This window comes from Archocentrus centrarchus, chromosome 13 (assembly GCF_007364275.1).
Source record: "Archocentrus centrarchus isolate MPI-CPG fArcCen1 chromosome 13, fArcCen1, whole genome shotgun sequence".
In the NCBI taxonomy this organism is placed as follows: domain Eukaryota; kingdom Metazoa; phylum Chordata; class Actinopteri; order Cichliformes; family Cichlidae; genus Archocentrus; species Archocentrus centrarchus.
The window spans coordinates 8,272,622-8,289,476 of record NC_044358.1 but is presented as its reverse complement, the minus strand read 5'-3'; the positions used below and the strand labels follow the sequence as shown (position 1 = coordinate 8,289,476).

General features: G+C 41.5%; 1 protein-coding gene across 3 annotated transcripts in view; it reads right to left on the bottom strand.

Moving 5' to 3' along the window:
• LOC115791019 (SPARC-related modular calcium-binding protein 1-like) overlaps positions 1 to 15,279 on the bottom strand; it is a 28,124-nt gene extending 12,845 nt beyond the window's left edge. For 2 of the 3 annotated variants that reach the window (XM_030745093.1, XM_030745094.1), the window contains exons 1-3: positions 14,993 to 15,279; positions 1,458 to 1,632; positions 443 to 676 (exon numbers count right to left, since the gene is read on the bottom strand). In XM_030745093.1, coding sequence (XP_030600953.1) covers positions 443 to 676; positions 1,458 to 1,632; positions 14,993 to 15,073 — 490 coding nt within the window. In that variant the 5' untranslated portion in view covers positions 15,074 to 15,279. The remainder of the gene's footprint in view (positions 1 to 442; positions 677 to 1,457; positions 1,633 to 14,992) is intronic. The other variant, XM_030745096.1, reaches the window with a different exon arrangement.
• Between the last annotated feature and the right edge of the window lie 1,576 nt (positions 15,280 to 16,855).

Here is a 16,855-nt window from a genome sequence, read left to right as displayed (position 1 = left end):
CAATAAATACTGAATAACAGCTACTTTTACTGAAATGCACGAAAGCTAGAAGATTTCAGAACTCAGTCCTCAGACAGACTGTTGGTGCTATGAGAAAACTGTATTTGTCCACAGTAGATGAACAGGGCTTAAAAAAAAAATTCCTGTTGGAAAAGTGGTCCGTCTAAATAAAAGTACAGCAATCACAGGCTTCATTATACAGTATAATGGTGGAGCAGTTTGACAATAAGGTGATGATTATTATTTTAATAAAAGAAATACAGATAAAAAAAAACCTGAATACAGTAAATAAAGCAAATGAAATCAGTGATTCCATACATGGCATGTGGGCTCACTGAAAGACTTGACATAGAAATGCTATGCTAAAGGCCTTCACAGTTAGGGGTATTATTTCCTTTAATTTGCCACCAAACTGCAATACTTTAAATAAAACATATCTGACCAGTGCAGTGTGGGACCACATGGAGGACCATGGTACCACTGACAGGTTTGCCGTCGGGCGTGGAGCACCAGCAATATCCGGTCTGGTTGTGGCACTGCGTGGGCATGAAGTGACCTTCAGGACTGCACTCTGGCACAAAACTGGCAGATGCAGGACTTACGTGGCTGCCGCCACTCCAGGCTCTGGCCTCGAGGCCCTGACTTCGGGCCAGCTGGCATTTTGTCTGCAACGGATCTAAAACAGAGGAAATTGATGGGCAGAGTGGAAAATTTGAATCCTGATGACAGATGTGCATTCGGTCACTCTGATGACTATTAAAAAGTAGTCATTGTTTAGAAGAACTCAGTCATTTAATCTGATTAAATGAAGGACAGGAGCCCGGTGTCACTTCATTTACTTTAAAACCATCAGCAGGCAGAGGTGGCAGGAAACTACAGCTAATTAATGACAGGTGTGCCAGCTGATGGCACACTCGCATCAATTAGGGCAATGATGTCACAAAGCACAGATTTGTAAACAGCATGAACTCAAGAAAAAGTCCTACTTCCATGCTCACAATTTCTAATAAAACATGTAGTAGAAGAGCAGCTTCATGGGTCAGAAATCCATCAGGCTCAAGGTAACAGCTGGTGTGATCAGAGGCCCGTCCTACAAATCAGGATCAGGGTTTTAGCTGAGTAACTTCATGCTTAACCTCGGGTCATGAAGGTGGTTCAATTCTTCCTAATCTGCTCCAGAGCAGATTGTATTTCAGCACATATGAAAGCACTTGACTGGGAAACCCTGGGATGACTTGTTGATAATTGGAAAGATATCCTGGATTTGTTGAACCTGCTTTGTAGTACAGACCCCCAGAGATCTTCTGTACTTGTGACTACGAATCTGGTGTGGGCAGAGACTGCTGTCACCACTGATAACCGTTATGCTGCGGCTCAAGTTCTAATAGAAAAATCACAAAAGGTATTTTATCAGTTATCAGAACAGGTCATGGTGATGCAGCTGTAAAGCCGCGTACCTGTGCAGTGTGCTCGTGGGGCGAGGCGGAGCTGTGTGTTGATGCACTGCGCCCTCTGAAAGGCACACAGCGATTTATACAGCCTGCCATTGCTGCCGCACACAGCTCTGTGGCGCCCCCTCTGGCAGTCCAGGACACAACCACGAGGCCACATGTTCTCTGTGATCAGGAAAGGCTGCAAACAAGGAAACATTTACAATTTACGGTGAGTGTCAGTTATCTACTTTTACTTGTTGTCGGTCACAAACACACAGCTGGAAAGAGGAAATACAGCGAAAGGAGTTTTAAAGCTGCTGCTGCTGCCAGCTCTGTGACGCAGGGTATACGCTATACACACTCTAAGAGAGCTCAAGGGTTTATGTGTAACCACTTAAAACTGTGCAAGGCTAATAACATTATAATCTTGTGATAGAATTTTCACCTTCAAAAACACAAATATGTTTTGGTTCTTTTCTGTTTTTCAATGAGCTACTTGGTAACACTGTTCACTGGGCCTGCTAAGGCTAGCTGTCCTTTAAGGTTGTGGGTATAAGACACTTATTCAGTCACAAGGTACAAACTTTACATCTGAGTACAGCTGTGTAAATCATCATAAATCAGACTGATTGCAAGGCAGACCTGAATAAACACATAAATGAATAACACGTGTCCGGGATTCCCACCAGAGCATCCAATATTCAGTTACATTTTGGATGGCATTTAATAATTAGATTTTCTTATGAGCAGGACAAATGAAAGGGCAGAAGGAGACCGTGAAGCAGAGGAGACGAGCTGCTGAAGAAGTGAAGAAGAGGAGAGGATCAGACAGTTTATTTCAGCCCAGCTCACAAAAGCTGTGAGACCGGGGTTGGACAGTTGTCTAAACTGAACAAACATACAGACTAGCATGACTGCTTCCTCTCTGCTACTAAAAATAAATAAGGAAGGACTCGCTGAGCTCATTTTCTTTATGTTGATTGCATAAAGACAGCTGAGCTGAACTAGTAGTGACTTCATGGATTTCTTTACAAATAAAATTTTAGACATTCGAGAAAAAATTATTCATAACCATGTCAAAGATTATTCTTCATGTTCGGCTGCTTTCAGCACTGCTGGTATTTGTTTTGACTCTTTTGCTCCAGTTGATCTTTCAGAGTTAACTTCAATAGTTACTTCCTCCAAACCAGCAACATGTTTGTTAGATCCCATTCCTACTAGACTGTTCAAAGAAGTCTTTCCAATTATTGATGCTTCAATCTTAAAAATGATCAATCAGTCTTTATTAGTTGGCCACAGACCTTCAAGGTGGATGTAATTAAACCTCTACTTAAAAAGCCATCACTGACCCAGCTGTCTTAGCTAATTATAGGCCAATCTCCAACCTTCCTTTTCTCTCAAAGATTCTTGAAAGAGTAGTTGTAAAACAGCTAACTGATCATCTGCAGAGGAACGGTTTATTTGAAGAGTTTCAGTCAGGTTTCAGAATTCATCACAGTACAGAAACAGCATTAGTGAAGGTTACAAATGATCTTCTTAGAGCCTCTGACAGTGGACTCATCTCTGTGCTTGTCCTGTTGGACCTCAGTGCAGCTTTTGATACTGTTGACCATAACATTTTATTACAGAGATTAGAGCTTGCTATAGGTATTAAAGGTACTGCACTGCAGTGGTTTGAATCATATTTATCTCATAGACTCCAATTTGTTCATGTAAATGGGGAGTCGTCTTCACACACTAAGGTTAATTATGGAGTTCCACAGGGTTCTGTGCTAGGACCAATTTTATTTACATTATACATGCTTCCCTTAGGCAGTATTATTAGAAAGCACTGCATCAATTTTCATTGTTATGCAGATGATACTCAGCTTTACCTATCAATGAAGCCAGATGACACACATCAATTAGTTAAACTGCAGGAATGTCTTAAAGACATTAAGGCCTGGATGACCTCTAATTTCCTGCTTCTAAATTCAGATAAAACTGAAATTCTTGTTCTCGGCCCCACAAATCTTAGAAACATGGTGTCTAACCAGATACTTACTCTGGATGGCATTACTTTGGCCTCCAGTAACACTGTGAGAAATCTTGGAGTCATTTTTGACCAGGATATGTCCTTCAATGCACACATTAAACAAATATGTAGGACCGCTTTTTTGCATTTGCGCAATATTTCTAAAATTAGAAACATCCTTTCTCAGAGTGATGCTGAAAAGCTCATTCATGCATTTATTACTTCTAGGCTGGATTATTGTAATTCATTATTATCAGGCAGTCCTAAAAGCTCCCTGAAAAGCCTTCAGCTGATCCAAAATGCTGCAGCTAGAGTACTGACAGGGACTAGAAAGAGAGAGCAGATTTCTCCCATATTGGCTTCTCTTCATTGGCTCCCTGTTAAATCTAGAATAGAATTTAAAATTCTTCTCCTCACATACAAGGTCTTGAATAATCAGGCACCATCTTATCTCAAAGACCTCATAGTACCATATCACCCCAACAGAGCACTTCGCTCTCAGACTGCTGGCTTACTTGTGGTTCCTAGGATACTTAAGAGTAGAATGGGAGGCAGAGCCTTCAGCTTTCAGGCGCCTCTTCTGTGGAACCAGCTCCCAGCTTGGATTCGGGAGACAGACACCCTCTCTATTTTTAAGATTAGGCTTAAAACTTTCCTTTATGATAAAGCTTATAGTTAGGGCTGGATCAGGTGACCCTGAACCATCCCTTAGTTATGCTGCTATAGGCCTAGTCTGCTGGGGTGTTCACATAATGCACTGTTTCTCATTCACCTTATTTACTTTGTTTATACTCCACTCTGCATTTAATCATTAATTGATATTAATCTCTGGCTCTCTTCCACAGCATGTCTTTCTCTCCCCTCAGCCCAACCGGTCGCGGCAGATGACTGCCCCTCCCTGAGCCTGGTTCTGCCGGAGGTTTCTTCCTGTTAAAAGGGAGTTTTTCCTTTCCACTGTCACCAAGTGCTGCTCATAGGGGGTCGTTTTGACTGTTGGGTTTTCTCTGTATTATTTTAGGGTCTTTACCCACAATACAAAGCGCCTTGAGGCGACAGTTTGTTGTGATTTGGCGCTATATAAATAAAATTGAATTGAATTGAATTGAATTGAAATACTACATTATGTTACAGCTGTGAAGGATAAACTGACCAGTGCTTTGTCTGACCTTAAATATCACTCCTTAAAAAAATAGATTGAAGGGGAGAAAAAGAAAAATGTTGAGAAGCAGAACGAAGGACAGTAAGAAAGCAAGTGAAAGAGAGGAGAATAAACACACTTATAACCGTGTCTCACACCTGTCACTTCACCTCGAACGGCTCCAGTTTTTCAAACTAATGAGTGGATAAACTTTATTAACTGATGGGAGAATGGCAACATTATTCTTGCTTCTGCTGCGAAGCACTGCGAGTGCAGGAGGGTGAAGAGGAGGAGGAGGTGTCACTGGCTTTGTGCCTAATGGGGAGACTTTAACATGGCTGGAGTCATTTTTTCATTTTCAAGGTAAATATAATGAATGAAAAATGAGTCTGGGACATGCAGCATAATATTTTGGAAGAACCCCATAAAAACCTCTAAGGAGGTGGTAGAAACATGACCAAAAGCTATTTAGACTGTACGCTACAATCTCCTCCTTTTGGAGCATCCAATTTATGCTAATCTTTTACAATTCAGTAAATTGCTTCCAAAATAATCCTGAAGTTTTAACATTGCCATAAACATAGCCTTCACAGGACTAATACTGCTACTTCATTTTAATGGGTCCCACTCAAATGTACCGGAAGAAGTACAAGTGAGGTGCTGAGGCTCAGAAAGGCCTCAGAACAAAAATCTTCTGAATTTTGTTGTGTGTGATCAAATAAAACCTTCAGAGCAAATTCTGCCAAAAATACTGAGAATGCAAAAAATGTAAACTTGTGACAAGAAGAGAAGAAACAGGAGGAGAAGGGGTATGGAGTCAAGGTGTCTGTGGTATTGTGATGACCTAAATTACTGACAGCCCACTCTCAGGTCACAGTCACACATATGTCTCTATTTAAATACACACAGATTCATCACACTGCCTCACTGAAAACACCTCAAATATACAAGGCGGTGCACATGCAGCACTTACAGAGTCTGACTCCACCTCCTCACTCTTCATCAGAGCCTCTTTGTCAGTCGGCCTCCCCTCTCTCTCCACACACACGCTAACACACACACTATGAGCTGTGAGACACATGAGTAAATTTGCCACGGTGTGTCAAACATTGTTGACATAATTTAGTGGTGAATGAGCCCTCTGTGCCGTAATGCCAGGACATTAATTAATGTATTGACTGCACAGATTAATGTGAACAAATAAACCAGTGTTACTGCTCTCTTCAGGTATAACACACACTGCTATTAGTTAAGTTATTTTAGTAAGCAAGCATGCCAATCATTTGCTGGTTTTATGTTGATTGTTGTGTCATGGCTATAAAAATGGAATAGATTTGGGAACTGGGGGTCAGTCAAGCAAAATAAGTGGTAGTCGTGATCTTAAACCTTAAATCTTAAATCTTCTCTGCTCATGGGCCCATTTTTAATACTTGGACTCTGAAAGATTCAGAGTTTAAAATCATTCTTATTTATCAAATACTGGGTGCATTCTCTCAGTTCACCCAGTGTCTAAAACAGTGTCTCTCAAACTGTGGGGTGCGCCCCATAGGTGGGGCGCAGGGTCATGACAGATGGGGCACGAACGACCTGGTTGAAGTTATGCAGAACAAATATTGAACATTTCATTCTCACGGCGGAACAAGGAAACGTTAGCAGGTACGTCACCATCTGCCGTGAAAAGATTTCATCTGGTGATCGTCTAAAACCAGAAGTTTTAGCTCCTCTGCCTTTAAGCCAAGTTTCTTCTGATTGGCTGCTCTTCACAAACAGAAGCTTTATGTAGGTGGGGCCTGTATGATCCAGTTCTTCTGCATGCTCGAATTTCAAGGATTTGTAAATAAACAGTTGTTCAGGAACTAAAACTGTTTGATCGGTGTGGCATGTCCTCACTATTAGAACCACATTCAGCAGCAGTAACTTTAAGTAATGGGTTTCTGTATGAGTCTCTCATGTTGTGGAGGAATTTTGACCCATTCTTTTTTACAGCGTTGCCTCAGTTCATTGAGGTTTGTGAGACATTTGTTTATGCAGAGCTCTCTGAAGGGCCCTGCATGGCATTTCAGTTGGGTTGAGGTCTGGACTTTGAGGGGGTGCAGATTCTCAGATTATTGCACAATCTGAACTTGGGGTGAATTTGCTGGGACATCCACTCCTGGGAAGATTGACTTAATGCATTAATACACATCTGAATGGTGTATAGAGGATAATACATAATAAGATAATAATAAATACATTTAAAAATATAATTCCTGTCAGGGTTGGCTGTGGCAAGCAAGGCAGTGGACCCAAAAGCAGGACTCATGAGGCAAAAAGCAACATTGTACACACCGACTTGACACCTGAAGATATTGACACAGAGGGATAACAGGCACCAGCACAACAGAACACAGGGAGACAGAAACAGCGAAACCATAATAAAACAGACTAATCAACAAGAACATAAAACACTGGGCCCATTACAATTCCTGTGTAATTCGAGGGCCTGTGACTCAGAAGAGAAGGTAAAATTTAAATTTTAAAGGATTTTATTAAATTACTAAAGTTGAACTAAGTTAAAGTTAAAAAAAAACAATCAGCTGATTCTAAAGAGGTCAGGTGTGAGTGGTTGATTTTTCCTGGAGGACAAAAAGAAGAACAGATAGAGGAAGGACTACTGAAAGAAAGAGAGGGAAGGAAATAAAAATAATAATTTAGATAAAAGATTGTTAATGGAAAAAATAGAGAACAAAAAAATCAAAGTTTTTTCTAAAAACTTATGAAATAAGTAAGAAATACAAAATAAATGTAGAATATAAGAAAAAGCTACTTGATGGAACTTGGGGAACGGACGAAGGAAGAAGAGAGATAATAAACAGTATAAACAATGAATACTGAAGGAACTGAAAAGAGATTAAGAGAAGTGTAAAATAACAAAGAGAAATTCATGGAAAAAGTTCTAAGAATCAAAAGAAGAGGGAAATAAGAGGGATCAGAGGAGTGAATATGGGAATGATTACTCTGGATGGCATTACTTTGGCCTCCAGTAACACTGTGAGAAATCTTGGAGTCATTTTTGACCAGGATATGTCCTTCAATGCACACATTAAACAAATATGTAGGACCGCTTTTTTGCATTTGCGCAATATTTCTAAAATTAGAAACATCCTTTCTCAGAGTGATGCTGAAAAGCTAATTCATGCATTTATTACTTCTAGGCTGGACTGTTGTAATTCATTACTATCAGGCTGTCCTAAAAGCTCCCTGAAAAGCCTTCAGCTGATCCAAAATGCTGCAGCTAGAGTACTGACAGGGACTAGAAAGAGAGAGCAGATTTCTCCCATATTGGCTTCTCTTCATTGGCTCCCTGTTAAATCTAGAATAGAATTTAAAATCCTTCTCCTCACAAACAAGGCCCCATCTTATCTCAAAGACCTTATACTGTAGTCCCGTATCACTCTCAGACTGCTGGCTTACTTGTGGTTCCTAGGATACTTAAGAGTAGAATGGGAGGCAGAGCCTTCAGCTTTCAGGCCCCTCTTCTGTGGAACCAGCTCCCAGTTTGGATTCAGGAGACAGACACCCTCTCTATTTTTAAGATTAGGCTTAAAACTTTCCTTTTTAATCAAGCTTATAGTTAGGGCTGGATCAGGTGACCCTGAACCCTCATTTAGTTACGCGAGTGTTTCTTGTTCATTCACCTCTTTTTACTCTGTTTATACCCCACTCTGCCTTTAATCATTAGTTATTAATAATCTCTGGATCTCTTTCACAGTCCTGTCTCTCTCCCCTCAGCCCAACCGGTCACAGCAGCCCCCTCCCTGAGCCTGGTTCTGCTGGAGGTTTCTTCCTGTTAAAAAGGAGTTTTTCCTTCCCACAGTCACCAAGTGCTTGATCATAGGGGTTTTGATTGTTGGGTTTTGATTGAATATAAAGCACCTTAAGGCGACTGTTGTTGTGTTTTGGTGCTATATGAATTGAATTGAATTGAATTGAATTGAATTGAATTGAATTGAATTGAATTGAATTGAATTGAATTGAATTGAATGATATATGAAAGGAGGTTTTAGAAGAAAGAGATAAAAAAAATGAATTTGAGAGAGAATGGAGGAAGGAATGAAATCCTATTAATGAAAAAGAAGACCAGAAGGAGGTGAGAGAGGAATGAGGGGAAGAAGTGGAGTCCAGGTGCAAAGTGTTTGGTAGACTGGATTTCCTGTCCATCAGGTAGAACTACACCAACTACTCCTCAGTGTGAAAATAATTAGCACCAGTGTTTCTGGCCCTATAAAACTTCAGCCTGAGTGTGTGACAGAGTGTGAGAGCAGCAGAAAGTGAGAACAAGCTGCCACTGTTTCCCCGTGCCTCACACCTTCCAGGTACCGCCGACTGGCTGCTGTAGGAAAACATAAAAACTCATCTCCTGAGCTTTGCGATGTGATGCTTGGTATGAAAGAGAGTAGCTGATGCTGACGAAAGGCCCGTTAACAGCCGGTGATGGGACTTAGTGTCAGAACAAACTGCCTGTGTTGTGGAAAATCATCACTTAGATTTTTTTTTAATCTGAATTAATTTTATCCAGCAGATCATTAACAAACACACACACACACAGACAAATGACAATGACAACTTTACAGGCTCAGAGGTGTGTGTGTGTGTGTGTGTGTGTGTGTGTGTGTGTGTGTGTGTGTGTGTGTGTGTGTGTGTGTGTGTGTGTGTGTGTGTGTGTACTGATGATCTGCTGTGACTGGAGACACACAAACAAACATCTATCCTCCTGATGAAGAAACATACCATTCCACTGCTGCAGGTACACATACAGTAGTGCGACTGTGCTGCTCAGCAGAAAGGAGCAGACCAGTCTTTTTGGAGGTTTGAAACTATCCACCCAGTTTCTGCTGCCCAGAGATGCCCAGGCCTCCCGCTTCCCTGCCACCTCCTCCAGCTCTTCTGGTTGGACACAGAAATGAGGCATCCAGGAGGCACGCTAGTCAGATATCCAAACAACCAAAACTGACTCATCCGGTTTTAGTGTAATATTATAGGGTTATCAGACTCACGGCCACACAGGGAGATGAGACCAACATCACCTGCCAGACATTTATCAGTTATTGGCTTTAACTGCTGTGCACAGCTTTCTCGTGTACAGTCTGGTCCACATGAACCACTCAATCCACAAAAAGTTAACTGGTTTAGCTTTTATTACATTTAGTCAAGCAAAATAATACGTTACAGCTGTGCTAGTACAACACCCTGCAGCCAGCTCACACGCGGCAGCTTCACAGACCTCAATATGACGGATGTTTGTAGTTTGGAGGGGTTTCTTCTTGCACATATCCTCTCTCACACAGTTTCATGAGGCTCGGTGTTTGTGCAGGACATTTCATTAAAGTGCTAAAAGACCTTTGATCTTCTAAACTTAGAACAAAAATAAGAAAATTTGTGTTGAGTATTTCTTTGTTGTAACAATGCTTCTTGGCAATAAACCTTCTACCACTGGAACGCCTGTTTATTTCCTCTTAAATGGAGCCACATTTGTAAGGAATATCATTTGTGGGTCATGCCCATGAAAAACTTGCCACATCTTCTCTGCCAGTGCCAAACAGCTTATTCTCTTGTTATGAGCTTCTGGTACCCCAGGTGCTGAAAATCAGGCTCATCACCATTGGAGGCAATCTCAGTGCTGAGAGATCTCAAGATCAACAAGAATGGGATACCATCCCACAGCAGTGTGTGACCAAGCTGGTGACCAGCATGAGGAGGAGGTGTCAGACTGCTGTGGCTGTGTATGGTTCTTCCACATGCTGCTGAGGCCTCTGTTTGTTAAATGAATGAATCTGTCTGTTTCTTCAGATTTCAATCATCAAATCCAATAAACATCAAGAGTCAACAGCACAATAAGCTGTTTGGCACTGGGTGCAACCCACAAATGGATTTTCCTTACAAATGTGGCTCCATTTAAGAGGAAATATACAGGCTTTCCAACAGTAGAAGACTTGTTACAACAAAGAAATACTCAGCACAAATTTCCTGACTTTTTGTGCTAAGTTTAGCTTACACAGACAGAGTAGCCTTGCTTCCTCTGATGGTGTTGTGAAATTTTGTATCTGGTTTCCTTGAGAATCAAGGCCCTAATACTGTGCTGTAAAGTACTAATTAAATTAAAACAAAACAAAATTAGAGAGAACGAGATGCAGGAGAGATCTACAGCTGGACTCCCACATGAGATGTTGGGGGTCGAGGTCAGCATCCTGCTGCCTGAGCTGCAGGGACATCACTTCATCATTCACCAACTACAACTACAGCTCCTTTCAGGCTCTCGCAGCATGCCGGGGGCTCACTCAGGGGCCGGGCTGCTGTCAGACGCTGCCAGGGGGTTTGCATTGTTTATTTTTCTATCCAGTACAGCAGGAAATACCAAGCAGACAGAAGGCAGAAGGTATTACAAAAAAGGTTGATATTTATTTAAATTTTAAAAAAAATCTGTGATGATGGTGCATTCAGGCACTAGTCGGACATCTAAAACAATTTAGATTGTTAGAATTGTAAATAGTTATTTTATTGATGCTGCCCAACTGTTACGAAGCTAATAATAGTGGCTATTAATAGTGACCTTGTTTTGAATACTGGATGGGATGTTTTTGATTTATTATGGCACCAACTGATACAACTCTGATCCAAAAATGCTGGGATGCTGTGTAAGATGTAAATGAAAACAATGCAATTATTTGCAAATATCAAGAACCCATATTTTATCATAATAAACATACCAAATGTTTAAACTGGGCCATTTTACGATCTCGTGAAAAATATTAGCTCATTTTAGATTTGATGGCAGCAATACATCTCAAAAAAATTGGGACTAAAAGGCTGGAAAAGTAAGTGGCACTAAAAAGAATCAGCTGGAGGAACATTGTGCAACTCGTTAGGTTTACTGGCAACAGGTCAGTAACATGATCGAGATGCTCTTTCTATACTCAGAGAGGCTGAGGTTCTCAGAAGTAAAGATGGACACAGGTTTATCAGTTACAAAAAACTGCATCTACAAATTGTGGAATAATTTCAGAATGATGTTCCTCAGTGTAAAACTGTGAAGTCTTTGAATATCTCATCATCCACAGTACATGATATCACCAGAAGACAAGGCCGAAAATGAATATTAGATGTGTGTGACCTTCAGGGTCTCGGGCAGCGCTGCATTAAAAATGTCATGGAAATCACTACAGGGGCTCAGGAACACTTCGAGAAATCAGTGTGTGAACACAGCCATCCACAGATGCAGGTTAGAGCTCCATCATACAAAGAAGAAGCCACAGGTGAACATGATGCAGAAATACTGTCATCTTCTCTGAGGCACAGTGGAGAACTGTTCTGTGGTCAGACCAATTCAAACATGGACGCCGCGTCCTCCCGGCTAAAGAGGAGCGAGACCATCCAGCTTGTTATCAGCACTCACTTCAAAAGCCTGCATCTCCGATGGTGTGGGGGGTGCATTAGTGCATATGGAATTGGCAGCTCGCTCATCCAGAAAGGTCGCATCAGTGCCAGTGTGTTTTTTATGTTACTATAGAAACTAAGCTATGTTTGTTGTTTTTGGTCTCTGTGCAGCTCGTTTCTGTCTCCTCTTTCACCCCTCAGCCTGCTGCAGCAGTGCACTGCTCCTCCTTGGGGGTCTCTCTGATATTGTAGGCTCTATACTGCACCTTGAGACGACTGTTGTGTGTTGTGCGTTGTGTGGTGCTGCATAAGTAAAACAGAATTGTACTGAGCTGTATTGGAATACCAGCAGTCAGAAACATTGAAATGAGATTTTCTGGTATGTTTCCAGCTGGAGTCTTACATAATTTCTTATATATATTTATTATATGAGCCATCAGTTAGTTTTTTTTTAAAGCCTAACACTGTTGCTCTCTGTGTTTCTGTCACCCCATGCTACCACAAGTATTTCTATTCAGAGTGCCTCTGGCACTGTGTAGAGACTTCAGTCAGCATACCATATTTCATGTTCTATAATATTTATACATGCACTCACAGTGTATAGCTGATATTTGTCTAACACACTGTTAAAATATATGACAGGATTACTGGAGCACACACACACCTGCCTATCTCCCCTGAGTAGCAGGTTAAATATTTGCCTGGCAGGGCTCTGTGTGTGTGTGTGTGTGTGTGTGTGTGTGTGTGTGTGTGTGTGTGTGTGTGTGTGTGTGTGTGTGTGTGTGTGTGTGTGTGTGTGTGTGTGTGTGTGTGTGTGGTTTGTGGTTTGCTCTGGCTGGCTGGTGTTACCCTGCTGTCCTCCAGGGACTTCTCACAAACCAGGAACAACTACTAAATCAGCTCGATTAATGAGTCTCTTTATGCTCAGCATAAAAGGGTCTGGCCCAGAATAAAGAGAAAAATACAAACGCTCCTCTGAGGCTGTGTCACGACTGTTCAGTTTGCTTAAACTGAGCATGAAGATGATAAAACCAGACAGTTTAGAGCCACTGTGGCATTTTGTTAGTGGCCATGTCCCTGAACTCTAATACCCAATTACACAGATAAAACACAGAGTTTTTTTCTCATCCACACTAAAAGTACTAATGCATCTATAGCTCTGTATACTCTCTAACCTGGTCCTCCTGGAAGGTTTAAGCTTGTGTAGAAGGATTATAGTGTAGAGAGGTCGACTTTGGTTTGCTGACATTATGGAAAACTCCTGCAAGAAACTAACTTCCATATTTGATGCTCTTATTGATGTTAATGATGCTCTTTAACAAAAGCTGTTCATTTGTGACTCCACGGTGCAGATATTTTCAGTTAAAGATCAACAAATCAAACGAAATCTTCCAGTTGTCTGTATCTCAGTGGGAAACATGTAAAAATGTGAATAAAATTAAAGGTTATTAGTTCAAAAGCAATAAAATGAAAGTACAATTTTTCCTCCCCAAGACCTGCAATGTTCCAAGAAGCTAGCCAAGTACCTTTATGGAATATAGTCACTCCTCTTTAGTATCAAATGTAATGGCCTATTAAATGCATGCTTGAAAAACAGCCTCCACTTATTAACTTGATAAACTTTTGATCTGTACCTGAGTATTAAAGGTTGTAATCATAAAACATTTTTAGGCAGAAGCCCGGGTTAGATACTGAGTAACTACCTTACAAAAATATCTGAAACTCAAAGGTTGAATTAAACGAATAAAAACTGCATTTTATTTTTTGCAGTTTTTCATGTTTTTCTACCTGAATGATGATGAATTATTTTCACAGCTCTTACACAAAATGACATCTGTCTGAAGTCCCAGCCAAGGGATCCTCACACATCACAGTTCCCACATTCTGGCAAATATTTATGCTCCAGTTTGAACATCTTCTGCATCAGCATATGATGGGAATGTCTTTAAAGCAACACAAAAACATGGCACCAGCCAACAATTCAACAGCCTGGAATATAACAGAGTGAGGCTCACAGGCTTTCAAAAATGTACACACAATTTTTCACATTTAATATCATCACTGCTGAGTCGACACATACTCAGTGGCCACTTTGTTAAGTTCACCTGTTCAACTTCTTGCTAACACAAATATCTAATCAGCCAATCATGTGGCAGCATTTCAGTGCATTTAGGCATGTAGACGTGGTCAAGATGACCTGCTGAAGTTCAAACTGAGCACCAGAATGAAGAAGAAAAGTGATTTAAGTGACTCTGAATGTGGTATGGTTGTTGGTGACAGAGGGTCTGAGTATTTCAGAAACTGCTGATCTGCTGGGATTTTCCCACACAACCATCTCTGGAGTTTACAGAGCAGTGGGTACCACTCCTCTCAGGTAAGGACGGGAAACTGAGGCTACAATTTTCACCGGCTCACCAAAATTGGACGCCTGGTCTGATGAGTGTAGATTTCTGCTGGTAGAGCCAGGAATAACATGAAAGCATGGATCCATCCTGTTTGTATCAGCAGTTCAGGGTGGTGGTGGAGCAATGCTGTGGGGATATTTTCTTGGTACACTTGTAAAGGGGAAGTAAGCTGCTTAATGTGCATCAATTATAAATTCATTCATTTTTATTTTTAGAGTATTTAGAGGACTTTCAGTTAAAGATTTGATTTGATTTCTTCTTCTTGAAAAGACACGTTTATATGGTCTAATATTTATAGAGCTGCTCTAGACTCTGGTTTAAGCTCCGTTTTGTCCAAATGTGTAAACTGAGCTCGCTAACAAGGTTTGGATCAACTAGGATAGTTTAGTTAACGGAGTTTGTGACCTATGGTTACTAGTTTAAACTTTAAATACCAAGGATAAGGCAGGCATCAGACTGAAAGGGGGGAGCACGGAAATATAACTGTAGTCAAACACATTAAGTTGCAAACTTTTATTGCAGACAAACCCCTGCAGCAGCCACGGTCTCAGCACAGCGACCGTTACAGAAATGAGATTCGGGGTCTTACCGCCGTCCTGTCGGTCTGAACCGACTCCGAGAGCAGGAAGAGGAGCAGCGCGCGGCAGGTGAAGGTGAGCGCGAGCATCATTGCTGCCACGGCGGAGCAGACGTGGAGCGGCCGCGCGCCGCTGGCTCCCGGTCCTTCCGAGGTTTCAGAGCGGCGCTGAGCGCGCGGGGCGGCCACAGTGTGAGCGTGGAGGGCCGCGGGTGAGGAAACGAGCGAGGCGCGTCAGCACGCAGGAGCCACTTCTCCGGACCCACTCATGTTCTCGTGCTGTTGTTCAGTGGTCGCGAGCTGCTCCAAGGAGTGTGGGGCAGCGCGCGCAGATCAGACCCTGTGCTCTCCAAGCGTACTGCCCATTTCCGCTGCCCTCGTGCCAAAAGCGCGCTTCGACCCAAAGCTAAAAATATCCTTTACACTTTCATTGAGTCTGAGTCTCTCACAGCAGCTGCAGTGAACGATGGAGAAGCCAAAGGTCTCAGCACCACAGCCAGTGTGGGTCCGCTTTCAGCCATCGGAACTATAAAATCAGGAATATCATCGTGATGCAGACTTGCCTAAAGTTGCGCCACTGGATGAAATCTCAGTACTTCCACAAACCCGCACATAAAACTACTTTTGCAACTGTATGAACATCTTTATTCGGAGAAGTGACAAATGAAAGGAAAACTTGAATCCTGGTCTTGTAAAGTGAAGGGATCCACTGATCTGCGGGACATTTTGCTGCCATAGGCTGAAGGCTGGGCCACGAATGGGAGGGAGCACAAGAAATCTTTATTTCGAAATATTTTGTGGTTGTCACGCTCATGGCCTCATACAGACTTAGAGTTGAACAGAGCGGTTTACAAGTCATGAAAGTATTTCTTCTCTTTACTCAAGTTATAATCAAGTTATAATACACTCCAAGTACTGAAAGGGAACGTACTCATTGGAAGGGACCGGTGCCACCCACGCCTCCTCTCTGCACACACCCCCGGTTCCCCTCGCATGATGAGGAGAAAAATATGGAGTGACAGTGATTTTTTTTTAAAATTTGAAATAAATAAAAATAGCTTGTGATGAATACTATTTTATTTAGCGGGTTTTTATTGACACAGATTTTTATTTTTGTAGGTGCTGGAAAGGAAGAGCCAGTGAAAGAATGTCCTCCTCCAACATGAAATATCAAAAATAATTATGAATTGAACTTATTGTGAGAATGCACTGGATGGAAAATATCATAATATCATGCTCCTGGCACACAGAATGGAGTACGTGTACCAATATTTCCTTTAGCCCACAAACATCCCTGTAAGGCTCGAGCATGACTCAAATGATATCAGCTCAGTATTCATGTAAGAAAACCTCACTGCCCGTTTGGCTGAAAGTGCTGGAAATCACTGAATCATTTTCATATGTAATGAACAGCATGCACGACAAGAAGCTGTACTTTATTTGTATTCTACATTAAATATAACGCAGAGTGGCTCTCAGGCATTCCCTGCTGGGTCAGCACAGACAGTCTCCGGTCCTCTCTCTGCTTGCCTGGTTTTTGATTCAGTGTGTAACAAAACAACCAGGCTACCTTTGTGTGCCCTCTTTAACTTAAGCGTAACCACACGGAGCCTCAACTGTATGATTACATATGCTCCTGATACATTTTTAATTGTAAAAAAAAAAACATCTCATAACATGAATGTGTCAATCTAAGCTTTTTTTAATTGGCCTTCTGTGTAATGGGAAGTTCTGTGAAATGTACATGCATGTTTTCTGTAGGCTTTGATGTTATTTTAATTCAACACTTGTACCCACTATAGTGTGATGTTTTGCAGTGAACCATGGTTTTCCATAATTCATGCTCATAAATGATTCCACTCACTAACAGCGTGG